General features: G+C 41.0%; 1 protein-coding gene across 1 annotated transcript in view; it reads left to right on the forward strand.

The window, feature by feature from the left end:
• The first annotated feature begins 1,925 nt into the window (after positions 1 to 1,925).
• Positions 1,926 to 25,724, forward strand: part of fryb (furry homolog b (Drosophila)) — a 35,244-nt gene continuing 11,445 nt past the window's right edge. Inside the window, exons 1-2 of the mRNA XM_046067714.1 lie at positions 1,926 to 1,945; positions 2,051 to 2,189. Of these exons, the coding sequence (XP_045923670.1) occupies positions 1,926 to 1,945; positions 2,051 to 2,189 (159 nt within the window). The remainder of the gene's footprint in view (positions 1,946 to 2,050; positions 2,190 to 25,724) is intronic.

A 25,724-nucleotide genomic window follows, 5' to 3' on the forward strand; every position in this document is an offset into this window, starting at 1 on the left:
CCCAATTATGGACTTCTGTTGTGTGGCCGCTTTGTCTTATTTTTGAGATTTTATTTATCCACAGGATTTTGGCTGCTTTTCCATTCTTCTTATTTCATCCACTGAGATTAATATAATGCTGCCTTTCTCAAAATGGCATGCAGCAGTTTATTTTCAGGCTCTGAAGAGTTACAGAACTTCCTGTGCAGCGTTCTGAAACATTTATGGACTGAAGTCACAGTGAGACGATTCTCATGATCATAAAATAGTATATAGTAATATCCTCTGTCTTCAGGGGAGTGGTAAAGGTGTTTGAGTTCCATCATATTCCACAGATGATGGCAGGATTTTTAAATGTGTGTCTGCGGTTGATTGTGTATTGAGCGTGTCCGTGGGGGCGGGAGTTTAGATTTGACTGGTGCTGGTGGTTTTCTGTGAATGGAGCAGTGAAAGGTTGAGGCTCTAAGTTGTGGTCACAGTGTATGTTTGCTGTTTATTTTGTTATGCTTGACTTGGTAGACTCCTGGTTAAGGGGGGGAGAGGGGGGAGCAGGGTTAGGAGGTCAAACTGAAAAGTAACACCCACAAAGTGTAGCTCAATCCCATCTTTGATTCTGTGGACATACATATATGTCATGTATAATATATACATACATATACTATAATATTTAGTGGATTAATGTCTATTCCTTCGGTTTGTCTGATTTACTCAAACAACAGTGAAGTGCTGACTCACAGGCAGACTGCTATTATACTTATTTGGCCAGGTGTTACACAAACTTGAGACTAAGAAACAAGACAAGCCCCCCCCCCCCCCCAAAAAAACATTTTTACATTCATACTTTTCCAGTCAGGTAACTGTCATTGTAATTGCAAAGACGGCTGTTTGCTAGAAAACACCGAGACAATGTTTTTTAATGACTTTGGTGATCCCCTGACTTTTCCTCCTTAGCACCACCATGTGTTCACTTTTTTGTTTGTTTTTATGGAAATATCTCACTAGTACTACATACTACTACTATTGGCTCGATTGGCACGATAGTTGGTACTTACATACATTAATGTTCCCCAGAGGTAAACTGTAAAACACCCTGACTTTGCCTCTAGAGCCATCATCAGGTCAACATCTTATTTTGTCCTGTACTTTTAAAGTTCGGTTAATGAGACTCTGAACATTAATAAAGCAGCAAATACTATTTGCTATGTAAAGATAAAGTGTGGTAATGACTACCCAAGCAGAGAACAAAACTGGTGACCTTGAGAAGAGCAATACAACAGCTGTTTTTTTTCTCATCTCAGATTCATTTCGACCAAACCACTTTTGGTAGGGACAGCAGCTACAGAAGCTACAGAAGCTACAGAAGCTACAGCAGGGGACCCCAAAACTCCTTTTCAGTCACAAATGTGCGGTAGAGCAAATGCAATACTACTTTAACTCCCTCACTTGGGGTAAAGACTCATTCCTTACCCGGAGTGAGCACTCGGTTTCCTGCTGAGAACCATGGCCTCAGATTAAAAGGTGCTAATCTTCATCCCAGCCCTTTCACACTAAGCTGCAAACCAATTCAGTGAGTGCTGAAGGTACTGGATCAATGATGGCAACAGTACCACATCATCTGCAAAAAACAGTGATGACAACAAACAACCACTCGGGTTAAAATCAGGGAGGCCGTTCCTCCCAATCACGCCTCCCCAGGTGTCTCCATCATTGCCCACGTATGCGTTGAAGTCTTCAACTGGAGCCCCATTCAGGACTCCATTCAGGGTCTCCAAGAAGGCAGAATACTCCAGACTGCTGTTCGGTGCATATCCACATACAACAGTCAAGAGTTTCCCACCACCCGTACTAAACTACAACATAGCGCCGTCAGCGGCGGACCCCACACCCGTACAGAGACACCCTGGGCAACTCCAGAGAGGAACAGAGCCCATCCCCTACCCAGGACTATGGTTCCAGAACTGAGACTGTACATAGAGGTAAGCCCTACTGGCTCCAGACCAGGGTCCTGGGCTTCCTCCGGACAGGGTAGTTCTTCCTTGATTTTTCATGGATCCTTTTGAACTATTCTTAGTCTGGCCCCTCCCCTGGGACCACTTTGCCATGGGAGACCCTACCAGGAGCACCAGCCTCCAGACAACACAGTGCTCAGGTTCATAGAGATACCCAAACCTCTCCACCACAACAAGGTGATTGTTCCCGGAACAAGGGAGGTATATCAAACAGTTATTTTCTGACATACTATAAACAGATCCTCTACACTGCAACTCAAACGTTTTCAACATTTATATGATAATTAGTATAGCAGTATGGTTCTAAACTTTCTTTGCTGTACGATGATCTGTGAGGTAAAATTATAATTTGAGTCTGGTGGTGAGCAAGAGCGATATAATGGCTCATGTTTTACTTCGTGGCTGCGGGCTGAGGCGTAGAACAATATTCCGGTGGTGGTTTGGTGAGTTTTATAATGTTTCTGTCCAGTTTGAATGAAGTGTGTTTGATGATCTGTGGGGGGGGAGATTATTGTTTTTCTCAATAGTCTTGTGGGCCATAGCACCCATTTGTTTTGACCTGAGATGCTGTATTGCAACATTTAGTGGCAGTGAATGTTGCATACAGCCCTTCTAACATATTATCTACAGATAAACTTCTGAAAACATTTATACATTTTTTTTATTTAGAAAAAAGACTGTGGATTTTGTCATCACTTGTTTTTATAGCCACTCTGAACAAGAGGAATCATTACAGCAAGCAAAACCTGTGTCAATGTTCATATGGGCACCTGACTTTTGTTTTAAGAAGATTAAAAAATCTTTTAACTAATATTACACTAGAGGCACAGACGCCATTTCTTTTTAATTACAGCGCAAAGTAGAGATGTGAGAACATCTGGAAACATAATGTTTTTTTCTGGTACTATGTTGTATAGTCTAGCCTGTATGAGCTTGACACACTGAACCCATTATTTTGACCTTGCGGAGGAGGAACACAGACAGAGTACATATCTTCAATGTCATAGGAAGTAGAATCTGTCAAGCACTGCAGGTGTATGCAAACTTTATTCAGGGATAAGGCTAAGGCTGGTGAGGGAGGAAGACCTTTCTCTTTACTGAACTTTTTTTGTTTTAGTTACAATGTGCTCATGAACAATAGAATTTTTATTCCCCTTTGACTCTTGAAAATGAATACTTTCATGTCACCTACCCTCTGGAATCTGTTTATCCTGTATTTGCATTTTGTTGAGTTTTATGCTTCAAGCCCTTTTCATTTTGGATAATCATACAATATTTATTCTCCATAAACAAAAACTAAAAATGGAAAACAAACTCTACGACCCCACCCCTGAGGTGTAGAATTATACAGTAAACAATGAAAATACAATTAACATGCTTCTCACTGATTTTCCTTCAGACTTGGCCTGCGTCCTGCATTGTCAGATGAAATGAGTGGGATGACACCAGCGCTGAGATGACCGTGCCACAGGTTTTTGAATCATGCAACAACATCATAAATCAACTGCAAGAACATTGAACAGTGAGAATTATTGTCTAAGAATCCCACCCAGCCCCAGTTGGCGCCTGTTATGTGTGAAAACATGCGTTGCTCAAGTGTGTAGGCGACGAATCAGTGCAACTACTGTCCAAAAGTCTGTGGGATGTTGTTGCTGTTGTTACAATCCATGAGGGGTCTGTACTACAGAGTTGTTGTTGCTGCAGCAGAGACACTTATAATATATAATAGTACAAAATATTGGAAGGTACACATGAAATGTCTTGAAATAAGAATGTGTTTTTGACATATATCTTTAGAACATGCTTGAAAATAGAAACATGCTTCTCTGCCTTGAAGGCATCAAAACAGCCAGAAACAAGCTATAATTTCGTACTTTCGTATGACAGTTTGATAAAACATTGTTTATATGTATATAAACCTTTATTTAAACAGGAAATGTCCCATTGAGACACAGTCTCTTTTACAAGGGAGTCCTGTATAGCACAATTAAAACACAATTTTTCAACCATGAGCTGAAAAACAATATATTACGTAAATTAAAATACAATACAGATTTACACAAAGTTTACACGATATTTACATAGACAAAAATGCAAGTTTAAAATATGTAAAACAAACAACACTAGAAAGACTAAATGTAAAGATCTACTTACCGTTTATTAAAAAACAAGTGCATATGTCTGTCAGAATGTCAGATATTCGTTTTTGAAAAGCAGCTAAGGAAATTAGCGCGCCAATCTTAAGCTTAGACTGGAGTTCATTCCAGGACGAAGGGCCATAGTAAGACAGATTCCTCTTTCCTGTTTCTATCCTAATTCTTGGTACCTTACAAAGTAGTCCGTCACTAGATTTTAAATGATATGTACAGCATGTGAACTAACTCTAAACAGATATAAGAAGGCAAAAGTCCTAAAATAGCTGTATAAATAAAGATTTACCAATGTAGCATCCTGTGCAATATAAGTGATGGCCAATTTACCCTACTGTATAAGATGCAGTGGTGTGTCTGATAGCCAGCATTTGTGATGAACCTGAGAGCTGTCAAGCTTTGACAGTGTAGATGGACATGCAAATTGATAGATTATATCACCATAATCTAGCTAAAAAAGGAATAATACTGCAACCAGTTTTTTCTGTGTAGTCCTAAAAAAGCAAGCTTTTAATCTATATAAAAATGACAGGGTAAATTTCAGTTTTGTAGCAAGAGTTTCAACGTGTTTTTTAAAGGTAAAACCTTAGACATAGAAAGAGCTGGGACTTTAGTATTAGTAGGTGCAAATAACAGCGCCTTGGTCTTTTGTGCATTTAAAAGTAGCTTCAAATCAAACTGGGCAGCTTGTAGTGAGGCAAAATCGAACTGCAAATTTGCACAGGTAATCTCAGGTGTAGGGGCACAAGAATACATAATTGTGTCATCCGCATACAAATGATACTGTGAGTGTTTAAACCTACTGCAGACAGTGTTTAGACAGATGCTTTTTCAAAGAAAGACACTGGCTGTGAACGTAGTCTGAGTGGCATTAAATTTTCCCCAAAATGTAATTGCTGAAGCAAATTGAATGTAATTTGTTTTGAAAGAGTTACACATGAGCAATGAGAGAAAAGTGAAATGAATACCACATCAGCCATTATATCACCATGAAAGATCATTTTTTATTTCCTGAGTAGTCCGGTAGACTTGTTTGTCCAAAAAGAAACTGAGAAAAGAAAAGAGCATCGGAAAGACCAAACCAATGATCATGAATTTTGTGATGACAAACTAATCTAATTTTTGTAAGTTTGCTGACACAGATTAACTCGCCATGTCACATTTTCTCCTCAACAAATCTAATGACGACGTTCCATGACAGAGTGTTGTGTCAACTTTCTGTCTTTCTTTATCTCTCAAGTGGGACCTTGCTTCGGCATCCTTAATCACCACCCAAAGAGGGCGTTTAACTTCTTGGCAAGGCTCCCCGATTATTGTTTGAGGAGGCAGTGCCACGTGTCAGAATCAGTTTGAATCATTAACATAGCAAAGAAGATGAATGGGGGTCAAACAAACAGGTCAGTGCCTCTTCATCTTTCTCTCAGATCATAAATCTTTCCAGGCAAAGAAAAAAAATAAGGCAAAGACAGTTTTTCTCAAACATCCATGTAATTTTTTCAGCTGCAAAATACACTTTTGTAAAATACAGCTGTTTTTCATTCTATCTTCAGTCTTATCCGGGCTTGTGCACATTCACACGCTTCAGCAAAAACCTCGGTACACAGAGTTTAAGATAAGTCACAATTACATAACCAGAGTAAGCTTAAATTCTGCTCAAATAACACTGCATATGAATGGTTGTTTTTCTAGCACCAGGCTAATTTCTGGGGGAAGTGAGCTTCACATGAAGGTAATAAATGGAGTTTCCTTTTTGAAATCCACTCTGCACCGACCTGAGTAGATGACAACCCCTGATAAGGTTAAATAAACACCGTGGCCTATCCCCTTCAACCCGCAGAGCTACTGAAACTGACATACAGTTCACACACACGTACTACACACACGTACACACATCGAGCCTCGTCTGTGCTGAGCCACTGTAACTGTAACTGGCCGTATTCACTGCTACTTTCTATAAACTGCTTCAGTGCTGATAGTCATCACTGTTAATGCATATCTCTGTTTACATCTGCACATGCCTTACAAATTGTGTGTGTAGAATAAAGCAAACAGACAGGAGTTAATACTGTACCCACGTGGAGAATTTTAGTTTAGGACTCATTATTTGTTTTTCTTTTAAGAGAATCAGCTACATAACTGTTTTGTAGTGTACAATTCTTGTCTTTTTTGTAAACTTACTTAGGACTGTGGTTAATAATAAGCAGCTTATTTTTCTATTCACTTTTTATTCCTAGAACTTTGAGGTGGTCTTATTATGATTCAGTTTAATGCAAATTATGGGGATATGGTGGCTTTTTGCATGAGGACAAATAATCCTGGTTTAAGTAAAACCAGTTGGTTTTTGATGAGAAGAGTCTACAGCCATGGCACAAATTGTGACCTCATGGTGACGCAAGACAGAAAGTCAGGGGATCACCAAAGTGATTACAATTGCTCCTGTAGGGACATGGATGTGTGTACAATTTTTCATGACATGTGTCATTGAACCAAAAATGTCAAACTGCTGGTGGCGCAAGCGGAAAAGTCACAAGATCACTAAAGTCATTAGGATTCATCCTTTCTGAATCATGAATATCTGTGCAAAATGTTTTATGTCAGTAAGTTTCATCCTTTTGGGAAAAATGAATATCTGTACAACATTTTACGGCAATTAGATATTTTCAGTCAGGACTAAAGTGACAGACTGACCAATAGGCGGATATTGCTATCCATACAGCCATACTGGTAGCATGGCTAAAAATGAAAATTATGATTGTTTGGTTTACTTTTACTTTTGTGTACAACAGCAGTAAAAACCCAGAGTAATGTCCTTTTCGGTTCACTTCAGTTTTATTTATATAGTGCCATTTTATAACAGAAGTTATCTCATTGCACTTTTATATAGAGAGCAGGTCTAGACCATACCCTTTGTAATATTATTTACAGAGATCCAACAATTCCCACCAAGAGCAAGCACTTGGGGAGGGGGAGGGAGGGCAGGAGTAAAGAGAACACAGAGAAGCACATAGAGATGTAAAATATTAGCAATAATAATATTAGCACATATTGGCACAATGGCACAGGCATTCTGGCTCTGGCATAATCTACATCTGTCCACTGCAGATGCACTATCCACAACCATAGTTGAGTAACTACTTGTACAAATTAGTTTATTAGTACAATATAGTACAATATAGCACTTTAAAAAACCATCATTTATGTTTTTAATTTTTGTAGATTTAGTTATGTTATTAAATCCCTGTGTAAGAAAAACGAAAAATCTCTAGATAGAATCAGCAGTGTAGAATTTTTGTTTTGAAGCTCTAGTGTCATCATCTGACATGATGGGTTTCTCTTTGTGCATTTCGGAGCCAGGCTTGGTAAAGTTTATGTAATGTTACTTAGACTAGCCACCGACAGAGAAATGCAGGCAGGTGAGGAGAAGCCAGAGTACCGGCAGCAGGTGCGCATGAAAACGTCACAGTACCCACAGTAAAGTGTAGAAGCTTAAAGGACTCTTAGTGGCACCAGCAAGGATGGTTAAGCATGAAAACGTGAGGGAGATTTTGTCAGCTGGCATTCCCACCTCCTTCAGCACTGCAGCCTCTTTAAATCACACTTTGCTAAGAACTGCTCCGATCTGGCAAAGAAAAAGTTAGAAAGAGTATAGGAGGGGAAAGAGGAGGGGAAAAGGAGGGAAAGATGGGCTTCCCTGGAGCCTGGAGCTGTAACTGTGAGAGAAGACTGTTACGCTATCTTCACAGAACCCTTTAGACCGAGGAAGGATTTTATCTCTCAGTCCTCTGGGACTGGAAAAGGCAATAGAAGGTTATTTCCTGAGAAGTGAAGCAAAGAAGGAGTGAGTGTGGAGAAAGAGAAAGAAATAAAGGAGGGGAGAAAGAGGTGGGTGTGGAGACTTTCCTAGTTTGCTGGATCCGGGACAGGAATTGAACTGGAGGAAAAGAACAACCCAAAGCGACAAACCCACAAAACAACAACAAAACACAAACACAGCCCATCGCGGTAACCCTCCGTCCCACCTTTTCACACTGCGATTTCCACAACAAAAACATCCACGCACCATCTGAGGCGCCTCTGGGTCACAGTCAGAGATACACAAGCAAGTCTCAGTGAAAGAAATACAGTACATAAAATATTTCGACACTTTAAAGTCCTGCCTCTTTCCTACACGGCTTTTTACTTAGTCAAAGCCACACAGAACAAACAGTTATCAAAGAGGAGTTGGGAGGCAAAGGCATAACTCAGTGATTGAATGGGAGAGAATAAAGAGAGAAAAAGCCTTCAAAGAGACCCGTGCAAGGGAACCCTGATCTAGATCTGGGTCAGCCTGGGGTTTTCTCCCTCTTCTCGATTAGTTCATAGAGACACTGGATTAAAAGAAGATCATTTTATAGTTGACAAGAAATGCATTGGTGTAATTACTCACTAGTGCTAGGTTTATGAAGCACCTCTGATATTCTCGAGCAACACTCAGACTGCAGCAAAATTATTTGTGTGAATTTGACCGCTGGAATGCCTTAGCTGTACAGACTGTCCAGATGTTAGCTGTAGCTGTTAGCTAGCTAGCGGCATACACACTAACAGCTCGGATTCAGAAACTCCAGTTCTTTGCTATTTTCTTCTGGTATACCTCTTTCCCCTGAAAGTTGGTTTACAACAAGTCATTCAACTTCAACCACCAAGTGTGAATTCGTTCCAGTGCGTGTCCACTTGTATCTGTCCAATGACTTCATGTGCAGCTGCACTGCCTCGAAATATGCCTCGCATTTCGAGTGAACATACTGTCAGAGTACTGCACGTCTGGTGCCACTTTTAGCTTCAGGTTAAAGCTGCGGTAGGCAATATGAACATACACAATGCAAAACCTTCCACCTCATCACCCCGCTAAGCCAAATGACGCACCAAACATGCATACCCATTTTGCTGGGCTTGAAGCTGAACATAAACGTGGAACCGATAGCACTTACCTGTCAAGAAGGAGTAGGGAAACCGCAACATCGATCCTCAGCCACTTACACTCCCACAGCTCTCGCCATCTCCTCCAAGGTCTTCCTTCTTTTGGCATGTTTTGTATTATATGTGGTTCTAAGGAAAGGAGATATTGGAAGACACATAGAACCTGGATGACCCATGTTTGTACAGAGTCGCTGTGATTGGCTAGTTACGTGCTAGCTAACCCTGATTCAGACCAGATCCAGTTTAAAAAACAAAAAAAACAAATACAAAGGCACACACAGACATATTTTTTTAAAGGAACACTTCAGTTAAAGGTGGAGTATATAATTCTAATCCAATACACATCAGCGAATATCTCTTTACGGTCCGCTAGCCATCCGTTCTGTGTGTGCACCGGAAACAATTCAGTGTTTATGCACAGCTTTGGCTCTTTAAATGGGAACAAAGAGGCTCGGGCCCATCCACACACCACTATTCCAGCCATGATTTGTCTGTCAGGTAACATTAAATTACTTGCCCGGGTAGGTAGGCAGAAGGTGGAATGTCTGATTTACTGCTCTATTTGGACTTTGTGAGTGGAAGCATCTGATACTAGCAGTTTACAAGCTGCCATGTATGCTGACATTTTTAAACAGTTTGCACTTCATGGAACACAGTCGATTCACGCTTAATGGGAAACAAAGAAATATAGTTACTGAGAGAAGATCGTCAAGACATCACCCTGAATTTTATTAGGCAGCCCCAAGAGCTCCACTTTAACTGTCACAACTATGATTCTGAAATGCTTGATAAACAGGAGCCCAGACTTGCACCACAGTCTCAATTATTCACTCACATGAAATCCTCCGCAGTGCTGTCTATTTCCATGTGGTAGAATCTACAGCAGCGTAGGTCGTGGGTCTGTGTGAATGTGCTTGGGGGAAGGGGGGGGGGGGGGGGGGGGGGGGGGGGGGGGCTATGGTGTTCACAACATTCCCCCTTCCATCCAACCACACACCTCCTCTTGCCATCTCGAGGCGAGGGTGACTTTGAGCGGGAGATTTACTGATGCCGCCAGTAGCCACGCAGTGGATGACAGGGTGCTGTCTCTGTCCTCGTTCATCAGAGAGAAAAATGGACGGGAGCAGTTGGGCGCAGACAGGACTGAGCCATCCATCTCGGCCGTAATTATGCACAAAGCAGCTGACATTTCTTGTTGTCGTGCTTCCTACTGTGCTGGGACCTTGCGAGATGGACGGAGCTATGCTGTGATCACCTCTTTTCAAACACAACATGAACTCCTGCACACCTCCACTCTGCCTAACCGATCATTCTTTAATTAAATAATAGAGGTGGAAAATGGATATGATGGATGTATCTCAGCTTAAATGACCTCCCCTCTGATTTCTAATACAGGGTAAATTTCACGTCTCATGTAGGACTGCGACTAACAATTATTTCCTTTATCAATAATCAGTCAATTGAATAATTGCTTAGTGAATAGCATGTCAGAAAAACAGTGAAATCAGTTTTCCACAGCCCTTCAAATTCCTTGTTTTGTCCAAATGCACAGCCCAAACCATGTTTATTAAATGACTTAAACTCACTACTGTTGGCAATTAATTTGCTATTAACTAATAATTGTCCAGCAAGTCTCATGGATCCAAGATCTTTTCATTATTTCCTTTTTTGTTCCATTTTTCAGACTCGCAACACAAAAGCTGGAAATCTAGATTTTTCCTGCTTGTCTTAGCTTTGTGTTTTCTTGAAAACACCTCCGTTGAGAAACACAATCCTAGAATGTATCACTGTTCCTCTCCTGTGTCATTTTCCTTTGTCTGTCTTTGAAAAATGATCCTTTTCTCATTGGGGGTGAGGGGGGTCCCTTCCCTGCCCCCCCTCCCTTATGTATACTGTACGTATGTGTATGTATGTGATGAGAGGCTTTAAAGACTCTTGGAGGAGCAGTTTTTACAAGACTGAGACACTATGCTGCTTCATGAGGCCTCCACCTCTGTACGCATTTCCTTGTCTGTGCCCTATTCATTGGTGCAGACTCACCGGCCATTTATTTGTATTCTGTCACACTTTAGAGGAATTTTCCATATGTTCGATGTAGGATCTCGTTGTTGGACGGAAAGGTTCTTTCTGTGCGGCTGCCCTTTTTCACACAAACTCAGTCTATAGGATGATACATGCGAACAATGAGACAATGACACTGTGCAGTGCCAGACAAAGGCCCGAGTCAAACTGTATAGGAATTTAAATAGAGCAATCCCATAGGGTCCATTCTCTGTTCACCCCCACATTGAAGCACAGTGTTTGGAAAGAGGAGAGCAGGAGAAAGAAAATGGGTTAAAATTCTGTCATGCAGTTCTACCCTCCATTCCACTGTGGAAAACATGATTAGTTTTTGTCCAAAAGTCCTTGTGCCTATGGTATTGTTCCTCTGTATTGTAGTTTAGCCTCTTTCTACATTTCCCACCATTCTTTCAAGTCATAAGAACAAAGGGAGAGCAATGTATAAACAGCAGCCTTTTTATTTCTGCATGTTACGTTTGATGGTAGCCTTTTGAAATAAGAAGATATTTAGAAAATAGGAGAAGGTGCCAGGTTCAATATCTGTTGCAAAATACCAGATAATTTTTTTGCTACAGAACCATGTTGCTGGAAAATGTTGATGTGCATACGCTATACTGTATGTGTTGAAGGAAATGGGTGCAGGTGGGGATGTGAAAGCAGCCCTGGGCTTCCAAAAATAGAGAATCATTCCAACCAATAATGTGGAATTTGCATGTAGTGCTGTGATTAATCCATAAATCCAAATACTTTACAAATATTTTACAGCACATACATAAAGCTATGTATGCACGAACTTCTTGGTGGCTGATTAATTTCCAGTATGCACTCACTCTAACAAGAAAAATGGGGATAAATTACACAAGCAAATACAGTTTACAGAAGACTACAAAGAAACCCAGCCCCTTAGTGGATCTCTCCAGTCTCGGACTAATTTCATTGTTTCCAGACAAACGAAAACAAAATAAAAGAATAAGTCCAGCTCCCTCCCATGCGCACACAGCAAGCAAGCGCAAGAGAAACAGCAGCAAGCCGTGGCCTCCTTGACACATTTTTTTCCATCTTTTTTTAAATTAAATATTCTCTCTCATCCTTGGTGTGGAGCTATAAGCGCTTCAGGTTGCAAGGGGGGCGGGGAGTGGGCTTCTTCTTTTTTTTATTCCCTTCTTTAGGAAACTAGATATATTTAGAAATAGGCACTTTAAAGAATAAAACCCCAACACCAAAGACATGAAGATAAAAAAAATCCCCAGTAAGGACCAAAATCCCACCCCTGATAAATCACATTATGAAAAAACAGTAAGAGGAAAGAAAACTAGAGAGGGATACTTTTACACAGATGGAATGGTAAGTCCATAACTGTTGAAATATTCACAGCAAAGTCTGTGAAGATGGTTCAATTATGGTTTGTTCTCTGAGAGCCTCTGACAGACTGTTCGTCATTTATATCACCTTGCTACAGAGTGAGTCTACAGACAACTATTCAACGTTTGTGTTGAAATAATTTTAAGGTCATGATGCAGCTGTGTGTAATGGATACCTCCCTGTTACTGCTGGAGATTGAAGACATTTATTTGCACATAAAATTGACTGGTGTACTGACAAGCTCAAAAATATAAAACAGCAAAAGAATCTGATCTAACTGCAAGGGTGCAACCAGTTACCAAATAAAAAAGATTGCATTTTAACAATGTTGGTATTATATATATTTTATATTTCATATATATATATATGACATGTAAAATATATATAATATATATCATTAATTAGTAGTATTTGGACCATGACAACAGTGAGTACAGACCAGGCCAGTATTTCTCGTTTGTGTTATGTAAGGTTATATAATATAAACAAAGTGCAACTGACTGAAATTTCATCATCCAATTTTAACTGAGCATGTAGTCAAATAAGGACTAAAGTCTGGACTGAGTCTAAAGTCACTATCAGTCACGATAAGTAATTCCGTTCATTAAGACATTTTCAGTTTTTGAATGCATTTGTTTCTTTTGTTACTGTTAAAACTATAACAGGAGAATGTTTTTGATCAACAACAAGATCCTGGAGAATGAGAATTGACAGAAGAGCATGAAGCACACTACATATAGGTACATTTGTGGGGCGGCTTATGGATGGACATCCATTACTGGATGGACTTTCTATTGAAATGTCTGCATCTAAAGAGTTGGGAATGACCTATCACATTACATAATTCATGCATGGAGCTTGTGAATAATGAATGTTTCTGCACCAGTTGACGTGGTGCCAGAGGTGGAACAGCACTGATCTGTGTCCGGCTCTGCATCTCTGCAAACCAAACACTGATGCCACAGGTTGGCTTTTTTCTGTTTTTTTTTTTAATATATGTATTTATTTTTTGTCCAGCATGCATGGTTACACAGCACAAACACTAAATAATGAGACATCAACACGACAGCGTGCTGTGTTTCATTAATGTGTTGTTGTTTTGTAAAGCTCTGTTTTTCCCTTTTTTCCCCCCTTTACTGAGATATTATGAGGATAAAATGTGCCTCAAAAACTGAGTCATCTTTTAATCTGGGCTGCTCCTCCCATCGGACCAACTGTCCATGTTAATGTTTTATCAGGCCTTTAAGGCCCATTCATCACCCTCCTTTGTGTGGATGCCAATGAGGCATCAGGCCATGGGAACCCAGTGTCTCTAAAGAGCCAGCAGCTACTTGCTGCTAGTGACTGCATGAACCTGAGCTTTATTAATAAACAAAAGCTGACGTGTTTGTGGCCTGAGAACTTACGAGTGATGAGACCCACATTAGAAATATGCCAAGGCAGGAGTCGGAGAGCCACAGTTGGTGTCATTAGCACTGGAGCAATGGACCCCAAACCAGCCTGGGGCTGCTCATCAGTACTTGTCACCAGGCTGGCTTCATTAGTCACTGTCCAGATGACAGGAGCTCTTGTAAAGGATATCTCACCCCCTGTGGAGAGCCAAGTATCCAAGTAAATAAGCTGCTGACCTCCAGAGCATCTCTGGTCCTGAGGGGCCAGAGAAGGGGGAAGCCGAGGATGAGGAAAGCCCAAAAGTGGGATGAGGTTGTGCAGACCACAGGGCATAGCCAGGCAGGGCCTCTCCTTTCTGGAGAATCCTGGGAGCTGACCTGCCCCTGACCCCATCTGTACAATGAAGTTAGCCGACTGGTGGCTCCTGCAAGCTCTGATGAAATAGCAGATTCCCCAGAAGAAGAGAGAGAGAGAGATAGGGGAAGAAAAAGTCTGGGGCTCTTCTGAAGGAGAATGGGATACCCAGCAGTGACATGCTAATCTGCTTGGTTGATGATTAGGAGTTGGGGGGATGGATAGGTTGGAAAGGCAGAAATGAAATGATGAGGGAAAAAAAGTCTTGGCAGCTTTTTGATGTCTGCCTTTTGATTCTGTCTCTCTGCTATGCTATGTAAATGACAGCAGCCCTGTCAGAGTGGAGGGATCTGTCCATCATGTGGACGTGTGATGGGTGATTGTGCTTTGATGTTGATGTTCTGTCTGGATCTTCCGTGAGGCACGATACACAGGACTTTTTGATTTTCATTTAATGCACCTCTTTATAAGCAAATTCACAGACATGGAATTAGAAACACCTTGATCAGATAGAATCAACAGCATTTGAAAAGAAGTGAATAGGAGGTTTGTGCTCACTTTGTGCTTTTACTAATCCAATACCAAGACCCGTTCATAACATGATCCATTTTATTTTCTGACCTGCCGGATGCTCTTAATATTCATAAACCTGCCTTGTATTTAACCAAACAACAAAACAAATATATGTTTGTAGTATTTGTCTTTCTGTTTGGTGATGTTGTGTTTGGTTATGTATGTGAAACAGATATTACATTTATACAGGCTTTTTGCAACAACCAGTACATTTTGGAAAGAAGGAAACTAAATGCTGACCACATTCCGTTCTGTGTTAACATAATGGGGAAATGTTGTTTATTAAAGTAAATGTTGATACTGAACGCATCAGTAAAATGTTCACTGACAACGTATTTCATTTGTTTTCCAACAAATTATCTCATCTTGCAATACACCCTCCATTTATGGTGGCTACAGCATTGTTACTTATTGTTAGCTGGATTTTTTTAAATGGTTTGTTTAGGCACTGGCAGCACTTAGTTAAGGTTAGGCAAAGATCATGGTCTGGTTTAACACAGAAAATGTCCAGTGACTTGAGACCCAATGTGTTTATTCAAATTTTAACTGACAATAACCATCTTAACCAAAGGGCTTTTGTTGCCTGCACCAAACCACAGACTGGACTCAGCACGCTACCTGCTCTGCACCAAAGACAGACAAAGTTAGCAGCTAGCTAGTGAATATAGTGAATCTAGCAGCTAAAGATCCAGAGTTTTCACAGAAGTTGGTGGAGACCAAAACAGAACAAAAAAGAGTCAATATTGGAATTACAGTATCACCAGGCGAACATTTGTTACCACAACTGACTACAGTGATATTTTGGATTCAGAAGTGAAATGCTTTTATCATCCTGGCACTGAGTACTAAGTTCTAAATTGGTTGTGTGGGAGACACAGTAATTGGAAGTGACAGTTTGACTCAAACAGACGATATTTGAATCTTGTGCTTAATATGACTTTTTAAAGTTTTGTTTAAAATGTTCAGGCTTCCTCATGTCCTCCATGCTGGGTGATATCACAGTGTCCGTACTCATGTGAAGCAAACAATGGAGAGTGAGAGCCAGAGTGGCACAATATATACAACAAATTCTACACGTCGACAACAATCCATTAGAGAGACTCATACATCACTGCACTACAATAGCTGACTTCACCCACTGAAGACTTCCATATGGTGTGTGATCCATCCACACATACACACACACACACACACACACACACACACCCTCACACAGCAGACTGTGCTTAGGCCATGAAGCAGAACATGCTTCAGTTGTATCCACTGTATGAGCCTGGGGAGAGGGAGGCTGGCCCAGAAAGTCCTCCTGATCGTTTGCACTTTAACGCCAAACCTTCTCTTATTCATGTGTCCCATTGTGCTTGCCACAAACAGTGTGCTCAATCGCATTATCATTACAGAGGAAATCAGTCATATTAAGCCTCTGCACTGTCACTTGCCCCGCAATCTCAGCAGTGCACTGCCAAGAAAGCGTGGCAGGGCATATGATGCATGTGAAATGAGATTTGCATAAATAGTGTTGCGCCATCAATTATTTACTTTTTTCCCCTCCGCTAAAAAAATAAATACATAAAAGATGCTGACTGCTTGCTGAGTACGTCCCTGAGGGTGCATCAAACAGGTGTTGTTCCTGCGGTTGAGACTTCATTGACGGCATTATTGTAATAATGACATAATGACCTCATCATGCTTTCAGACGTAGGTGTGGAGGGAGGGGAATTGGGGGCAAACAGAGCATGGGAGCAGGTGGTGGCTCCTTCTCAGGTCTTTCTAGTGTAAATCATTATATGGCTAATGGGCTCATGACATCGGTGTTATTCTATTAGAAAAGGAAAGGCGATAAAGACAGGGGGAAGTGAGTCTCAGCTGAATCATCTGTGAGACACTCAGAGACTCACTCAGAGATGCATGCCTCTGCCACCCACAACACACAACCGAGACCTGTTTACAAGGAAAACAGGACATGAGGATTAGTCATCAGGATGTCTGTGACACATAAAGTCACTACTTCTACGTGGTTGTTTACTTTCTATTTTGTCATGCTATTAAAACCTGGAATAATGGATTTGCTTGAGTACAGTCATTAGAGAGCCAATTAAAACTGACTATATTTTATGTTTCATAATTACAATGTTGTTCCTAACAACATTTTATATTTAAGTTTAGTTCTAGTTGGTGCATTAACACATTTTTAACCAGTACCCATGTAAAGTATAAATATATGTGTATGTTTGTTTTACTAACGTCATCGTGTTATATAAGCCTTGTTATTTAACACACATTCCTCGATAAACTTTTCACAATAGCAATGTGTATGATAATATAAATAAAATAAAGGTGATTGTCAGTGGGACTGGCATTGCCAGAAATTACATACAATACAGGTATTTGATTCAATATAATGTTAAAAATTAAATTAGAATAGATATACAGTACTGTGCAAGAGGCAGGTGTAGACATAGACACGTTAAAAGATTTATTAACAAAATGCAAAGTGAGTAAAAAAAAAAATAATCGAATTAATTTTTGGTGTGACCACCCTTTGCCTTCAGAACAGCATCAATTCTTTAGGTTCACTGGCACATAGTTTTGTGTGATTGTGTGTGTGTGTGTGTATGGAAATATTTCACATTTACAAGTAGTTCAGTGTACTTCAACATCAAGCATTACTTCAACTCCACAAGACAGACATTAGGTGAAGTCAGACCAAAGCGCTATTCCAGTAAATAAAGGATTGTATTCCATTTAGCTAATGTGTTTTGCAGTAGCAGGAATACAAAGGTTGATGGAATCACTTGATTAAGGCAACAAGCAAGTTTAGTCTACTGAACAAATGTTTAGTTATAGTCATTCACCTACCTTTGCCAGTCAATTAACACACCAGGGGTAAAACTCTGCCTTTTTATACGAATAACATAACAATGATTGATGACCAGCCAACCAACTGTACCACTTTATAATTTAACAGCAAGCATGAAAAGTCAATGTCTCTTTTTTACATCAATACTCAACCTCAATTCAGAAGAATTTGGTCTGGCTTGGCTTGACTGGCCATATAATGTTTTTCAAAAAATGTTACATCAGTGTCCTCAAGTGGAACCCAGAATAAGAGCCTGACTGACAGCAAGAAGATCAAGCATCTGTGTGTGTTTCACCATGAATAATGAGTGTGTGTGGGTATGCAGGCCTTTCTGAGCCCATGCATGTGTGTGTGTTTGTGTGTGTGTGTGTGTGTGTTTGTGCGCGCGCACACGCACTAGAATGTGTATGCTTATGCTTGTGTCGGTCTATTTGTGTATAAGAAGGCGGGTGAACATATACCAGTATTTTGGGTGATTATGAGTGGATTAACATGTGTGTTTTAAATGGAGGGGTTTTTTTTCTGGGTAGGAGCAGACTACCGGCTGGGGCTTCAGCTAAAGCCACGTCTGCTGCCACAGTTCACTGAAGGACACCTCCCTGCCGTTTTCATCTGAAATTTCATAGATGCATTCAGGCAGCTCAATGACAACACATCTGTATTCCTGCTCTGAACCTCCCTGCACCAAGCAAGCTTCCTTACTAAGCTGCAAATTGGCATGCTGGGACTATCGCTTCACTCATCTTGAACAAGTCTTTTGTGGTTTGAAAAACTTTTTTCTTACTTTGTCATTGACGGAGAGGCACTTTCATAAAAACTTAAAGTAAAAAGTGATGGCTTTTATACTAAGCATATTGTGGGGGAGGAATACTGTTACTCCTTGCTTGAACGATTTTATTTACTTTTACACTGTGGTTCATTTTTATTCACATAGCCAGGGATGGAAATTAACAACCGCCACCTGCCAAATGCGGGTGGATTTTCCGTTTGGTGGCCATATATTCGGCATGTAATTTCTATTTGACACTAAATAGGAGAAGTCCGGCGTTCTTGCTGGTTGTGTGTCACACTTAAATTGTTCCCCAACGTGCCAATGTATGTAAAATTGTTTACCACACGGATTAGGGGCATTCATTGGTTGTTGTTTATGTTCTTTTCATGTTACTTGTGGTTGATTGGAGTAGATTTGTAAGGGGTGGGCTTTAGGGGACAGGCGACAGGAGTCGGGAGGGGAGAGTGAGAGTGTAGCCGCTTTCATACGGACATCAGCACAGAAAGAATATCTGCATTTATGTCGCATTCACTTATTCATACTGAACAAAAGTTTGCAGCTTTATCCCATGTGAAAGGGCCTTTATCCCGCAATCACGTGTGCTTTCACATAGCGCTCCGGCTTTACCGGAACCAGAGTAATGCAGCACGTCGGCTGTGGCTTTTCACAAACAGATCGTTCCATCTTTCTGTCTCATGTCTGTCACCAACTTTCCCTTCTCAGAGGAGGATAAAATCTGCTCCATAACTTTCATAAAGTGCAGCAAGACACCAGATTGGTGTAATACTTCTAAGAAATAAGGCAAAGTGAAAGCTGCAAGTGTTAGGAGCTAATAACTTGCTCTAGGAGTGTTTTTAGCTTTTAGCTAGGTGGTTGGAGGTCCAGTCAGTGTCTGACACACTGTCAGATCTTCTAATGGTCCTGCTGTCTTCCTCAGAGATCAAGGAGAATGATCCATAGGCTGTATGAAAAATGTTGATACCACAAAACCTGTGATACTGTGGCTCCAGGAGGCCAGAAGAGAGGGATTGTAGAAAGTGATGAATCATGGTTAAGAGTGATGAGATTTAAGTTGAATCATTAATAAGCATCTTGTAAGTTTCTAAAACAATTTGCTGTTATGTTGTATGTGAAGTACATTTAATAGCAATAATATAATTTTGCTTCAAATTTCACTCTGGACTCAAATTTAAGTTTGTATTTGACATAATACCTTATTATCTCAATTAAAAGGACGGAAACAAATGTATATGTGACACAGAAGGCAATTTATTATTTTGGCCAGTACAAAATATATTTGGCTAGTAGATTTTTTCATCTACCAGCCACCTTGGCAGTTGAGCCATTCAGTTAATTTCCACCCCTGCATACAGTCTTTATAGGTCCAATACAAAGGCTATGTTTTATTAGTTATTTCCTTTGTAAGGATGAAATGGCAAATCTGGAGGGTTCCCTGCCTCTGCGGTATCAAGGACGGCCCTGTTTTTCCCTGTAGCATGGCCACTTGTTGGGGTGAGGAGGTTGGACGGTGTGTGGACAGAGAGGAAGAGGGTTAATCATGTTTGCAACAGGACAGGCTTCCCCTTGAAGTGGGAGACAGTGGTAGGAAGTGTCCAGATTTATGGTTCTTCGTAGCCGGTCATTGTAACCGCCTTCACCATGGCAGTTGACCAGCAGACAGAAGGGGAGAGAGTGTGAGAGGAGCTGTAAATCACAGTGAGAGTGTGGCTGAGACACACACCCACATACGCAAACACATCCAGCCCTGTGCTCACAGTCCACAAGCAGATAATGTGTGAAGGAGGGGCGGCGCTCCAGTAGTCCGCTGACAAGATAAAGCTGTTCTTGCATGAAAAGTTTGGAAATACGTTTTCTTTTTTCTATTTTTAGGCTTGACTTGTGAAAGTTTAAAACTAAAAAACTAATCTTCAGTGTATTGAGTAAGGTACATGACCTTAAGTCCACCAAAATCCTTTCGAAAAACATTCTTTGGTTTTCTTTTTAAAAAATCCACAGTCGAACATTAAAATAAAAATAAAAACTAAAGCCACACATCAAGGCCATCAATTTTTGCTGGAATTCTTTAGACTGATATGCGCATGTGAGTTAGGGCACCATCATCACTTAAAGCTGGGGTAAGCAGCATTAGAGAATTAGCAAGACCTAGATTTGCTGGTAGGCCAGCAAATCATTTCATTCAGCCTTATTACAGTCCTGCAACAGCCACAGATAAATATACATTCAACAAAAATATAACAAAAAATGCTTCTGAAATAAATTGCCTACCCTAGCTTTAATTTGGAGGACATGTTAGAGCATGTACCACGTATCAAAGCAGACTCTGGGTATAAGTCTAACCCACGCCCCTTGTTTCATGTCATTGCCCCTCTATCCTCTGCCTTTCCTGTCTTTCTCAACTGTACTGTCAAAATAAAGTGAAATGCCAAAAAAAGACACGAAATGGGCGGGCACTGAAACAATTGCCCTGAACCAAAGAAATTTTGGATCTATGCCTCTCATATCAGGATCCATGAGTCAACTGGCAGCAGCAACATGAGCTCCTGTAAGGAGGGTTAATACAGACAAATCACAGTTACTCTCTGCATCCCCTGGGCTAACTGGCACTAATGACTAGCCCCGATATCTCCTTTCAAATACAGGAAAAATGACTTTGATTTTGGCAAAGGAAAATGAATTATCTCTATCACATCCGCCATCACAGAGGTTTATCATTAGCTACGGTCTTACATGCATGTGTGCGAGACTGTCACTGCTGGTCTTTAGGTGTCTTGTGGGTGTCCTGTTACCACACTTCACTCAATCCCTCTCAGTGAATTCACTCTCTGTCTCTTTCAAGCACCATCGAGTCTATTTCCTTCATAGGCGGTCTGAGGATTGCATAACCGTGTGTATGCATCTTTGCAAAAAACATGTGTGTGTGTGTATAAGGAGGCAAGCGGTGTGGAAGCGCTACAACCACAGCCTAGCCCGAGCTGGTATCTGTTCGTCAGAGCTTAATGGTTTCAGCAGATGGGGTGGTCTCTTGTCATATTCTGACTGCTGTGCCCACATGGACTCTGGCCTGGTTAGACCATCCATCCTTGTGGCGGCTGCGAGGCCCCTCGCAGAACGTGCGCTGTGCCCTGTGTGTACACAAGATCTCTGGCCTCGGTGGGGAATGTTTACTCAGCTGAAGTCCAACAGTGTCGCACTTTCTCCCAGCTGTAGTGAACCGACTGGAAAGGAAGTCACTTAGGACACATCAATTGACCAATATCAGATATGACCAGGCTATGCTGAGGTTCCTAGCTTTATTAAATGTCTTAATGTGTCATTTGTAAAGGTAAATTTGACACAAAGCAGCAGAGCTTTGCAAGGTAAGCCAAAAAAAAAAAAAAACCCTTTCTGTAAAATGTAAATTAGTGACTCAATTGAGACTAGTCAGTTTCGGTTAACGCTTTGACTTGTGGTTTCCAGCACATTTTGGCAACAAATGTCTGCATAGAAATGTGAAACATTCAGCACACATCAGGAAAAAACTACAGAATTGGTGGCTCTACTGTCATTTCTGCTTGGGATGAGACAGATATTATGTAATGTTCTGTAGACCTACTTACACTAAAGTCCGTGGAGTGACAGATTACATTAATGGTGTTGCAGGGATGTGATAATAAAAAGCTGTGATCAGGCACCTAGTTTCTCACACTGGAGGCAGGCTGGCTAAAAATAAGTGTTCAGTTTGGATGGGTTGCTGATGGAAAAAGGACATTCTGAAGGAGACACTTTATCCATCTTTGACTTGTGCTTTCTAGACAGTAACAGAGGAGAACATTTTTAACATGTTCTTTCAACACAAATGCATTTTTTCCCTACAGACTGTGGTGTAAAATAATCAAAAGTAATCAGAATCTGAAATCTATGATCTATTCTTAACCTTCCCTCATGTGCTTACGTCGCCTGTCCTCTTTCAACTACAGACCAAAAAAAGAGGACCACAAAAAAAAATGTTTGACTACACCTTCAACCCTTTGCACAGCAATAATTCACCTTCTCAATCTGTCGGCTCCAGCAGCACAGTAGCTCCATCACTGTGCAATAATGCTGGACTCAATTGTAGGTAAGAAGATGATGCTCTGCAGATGGTGATTCTCCCCACCGCGATAAAACCAGCTTCTGCCAAGTGCTGACGAGATTTATCGCTGTGTCTATTTAAATGTAGCCAATTTCACTTTAATATGATATTAAAGAATGATGCATGCCTGCGCTGCTTCAGATGCTCCCGTTAAGGGAGTCTCGTCTGCCCGTGGCAGCATTCAAAACCCAGCATGGCGAGTCAGTGATACAGCTGATGTAATGTTCAATATTGATAACAGCCCTGAGCGGAATGGGCTCTGATCATTTAGGAAAATATTGTGCGTTTTTTTTTCAAACTACCATTTCTTGGCCCCGCGCCTGGAGTCACGCTGCCCATCAGTTCAATTTGATGGGCAGATATCCACATAGCTCTTATCACCTCCAATGAAGTGAAATCTGTGAAGTCTGTGAAAACAGAGCAGAGCAGAGTGCCGCTCTGCATATGAGGTGAAAACATGCTTTGTGGGCACGTCACTCGAAAACAGGAGTTGTTTCAGAGATCTATGTTTACCAGGTTTATGTTTTCATTTTCACTTTGTAGAATAAAAAAAAACATGTTAGAGGCCCTGAAGAAAGATGTTGTCTAAAACATGTCTGCTACAAATACAAATTATTATAGTTTTGATGTATTTTGTCTCCCTTTCCAGACATCCATCGCATTTCATTCATTTCGGTACGGCACAAAAATACCAGCAGAAAGTTACATTATTTTTCTGAGGCAATGCACTACAGATTTTTCAACTTGGTCTCCATTTAAAGAATTAGTACAGCTTTTTACAACTTGGGTCTTATTTTTGTGGATTTGGCCCTCACTGCTATCAGTGATAATTACATTTTGCTCATCAAGTTAATTGCTGAGATGAAAAGAAGTCTTTCGATATAGAAAATGAAGGTGAACGGTCCAATGCAAACATTCCTCACAGTTTACCGGCCGTCTTCTTGGAAGGTGGTTTCCTATCCATACTTGGCGATGTTTTGTACTCCCACAGTTTTCCTGTGCAATGAGAGATTATCACTGTAATTTCTGATGCACTCAGTGTGTATGTGATTTGCATTTAATGCTCAAACACATTCACGCTTTCACAGTTTTCTCGGTTTTTAGACAAAACTGCCACGTTTACGATCATGCATGTGCCTCTGTGTGTGTGGTGGTCCCTCTTCCTGCCTCTGTGTGCGTCTCCTGCGGTCAGTGTGTCAGCTTTTGTTGATTTCCGCAGGGGAAGTTGCCTCAGTGCTATCCTCAGACAAAGCCCTGACCCTGGGGTTAAGGAATGTGAACCCGGGGGTTGTGACGATCAAGACCTTCCCTCGGGGTGGACAATGCTGAACACCTCAGCAAACGCCCTAATGATCTCACATGCTTTTGTGTTCCTCATAGCACACCTTCTTCCTCAGCCCTCAGTCATGTCCACATTTAAGTGGAATCAACAAAACAAAATGGCCTCCCAATAAAAAGGAAATCAATTACGTGTCTAAAAACTTGCTTTAAATTGGATTCCAGTAGCGCTAAAACGATTAGTTGATTAATATACAACAGTTTTGAAAATTAATTAATTGCGTAAGTCATTTATTAAGCAAATAAGTCCAGTTTGTCCAATTTGTTGGTTGGATGTAACAGGCTATTTGCAGTTGTCACCTTAGACACTGTATTGACTAAACAATTAATCAGACAAAAATTGCAGTGTATATTCATCCGTACATTCCTCAGGATTGGAAACCATTGTCAATGCCACTGAAAGAGGCCATAATCGCTTTTACGGATGGGCTTGTTGTGAATGGTCAAAGTACAAAGGAGAGCAAAAGGCCCTTGTCCCATTTATCACCCACTTTAAGAGAGGGAGAAAGAGGAGGAGGTCGGCTGTCAAAGCAACCATAGCAGGGTGTATCGTAATGGTGGTCTCACATCCCCTGAGGCCCAAACACATTGCTTAAAGTGGAGAAAAACATGGCAAAAGAGAACAATAATAAAAGACAGAACTGAGCCAAGAGATATCACAATGAAGAGTTAAGTACAGGCTCAAGACCTGCGCGAGCAGAGGTGTGAGGCGTTGAGAAGAGCCAAAAAGGCCTCCTGAGAATTTATATAGATGGAGGTGAAGGGTCAGACCGCTATTAATCATAGCCAAAGTTGAGGATTAAATGGCTCGTTCTAGTGGGCAGATGAGAGAACCCGGCCTGATCGAGGTGTTTAAAAAGGCCATGTTGTGTCTGTCTTCTATTACAGAGTGAAGGCCCGAGGCAAAACAGCCCCCCCGAACCGAGGACAAATAGGATGTCCAATCGCTGTGTTTCCCTCCCTCCCTCTGATGAGCATTTACCCAGTCAATTAAGACACTTAACATCACAGCGCTAACATGACGCCGTCTGATGATTGATAAATGTTTACTTGCAAGATGGATGAAGGAAATATTCACACAAAAGCACGGCCTTGAGTGGAATAATCAGCCATCCGCAGGACTCATTTCTTTTCTTTCCTCACACATCTGCACACCTACACAGAAACACACCTTGAATCAGTGCCCAGTCAGACTTAACTTTACTCTTTTTTTTTTGTTGCACAAGTGCCTTTGATCTTTGATGTGCCATGCATCGCATTAATTATGTATCTTGCCTCGGTACAAACGCGGCGAACACCTTCAAGTGCTTAATTGGAGCAGGCTCATCACAGGGGCCTAGAGGATGGCTGCAGGAGGCTTATGTATGCATTGGATCACTCCTATATGCACTGCATAAGGGATTTTTTACAGTACGGACGAGATGTAAAGCCTGCATCTGTGGTACTCTCCTCCAGTCTGGGACATTTTTCACTCTCCTGGAACACGTGCAGGATTGAGTGTTGATGCGGAGGAGGTGCACACAAGATGGATGTGGCTTGAATTAGGCATTTATAAGTCATGGCCAGAACAGCTTTAGCAGCAGGAACAATGACAGAGATCCAGATCTAGCATTGCTCTAATGCTAATGGAGAGTTATGCAAATTGCGCGTGCTGCTGCTTACTGGAAAACTAGCCGTGGGGGTCTCATTTGAATCTGCCTCAAACTTTTATGCATCTGCAACAAATTCATAGATTTTTCTCTCGTTTTTTGTGCCATGTTGGCAGATCACAGTATGAATGTAGTAA

Source organism: Micropterus dolomieu, linkage group LG13 (genome assembly GCF_021292245.1).
Source record: "Micropterus dolomieu isolate WLL.071019.BEF.003 ecotype Adirondacks linkage group LG13, ASM2129224v1, whole genome shotgun sequence".
Taxonomy (NCBI): domain Eukaryota; kingdom Metazoa; phylum Chordata; class Actinopteri; order Centrarchiformes; family Centrarchidae; genus Micropterus; species Micropterus dolomieu.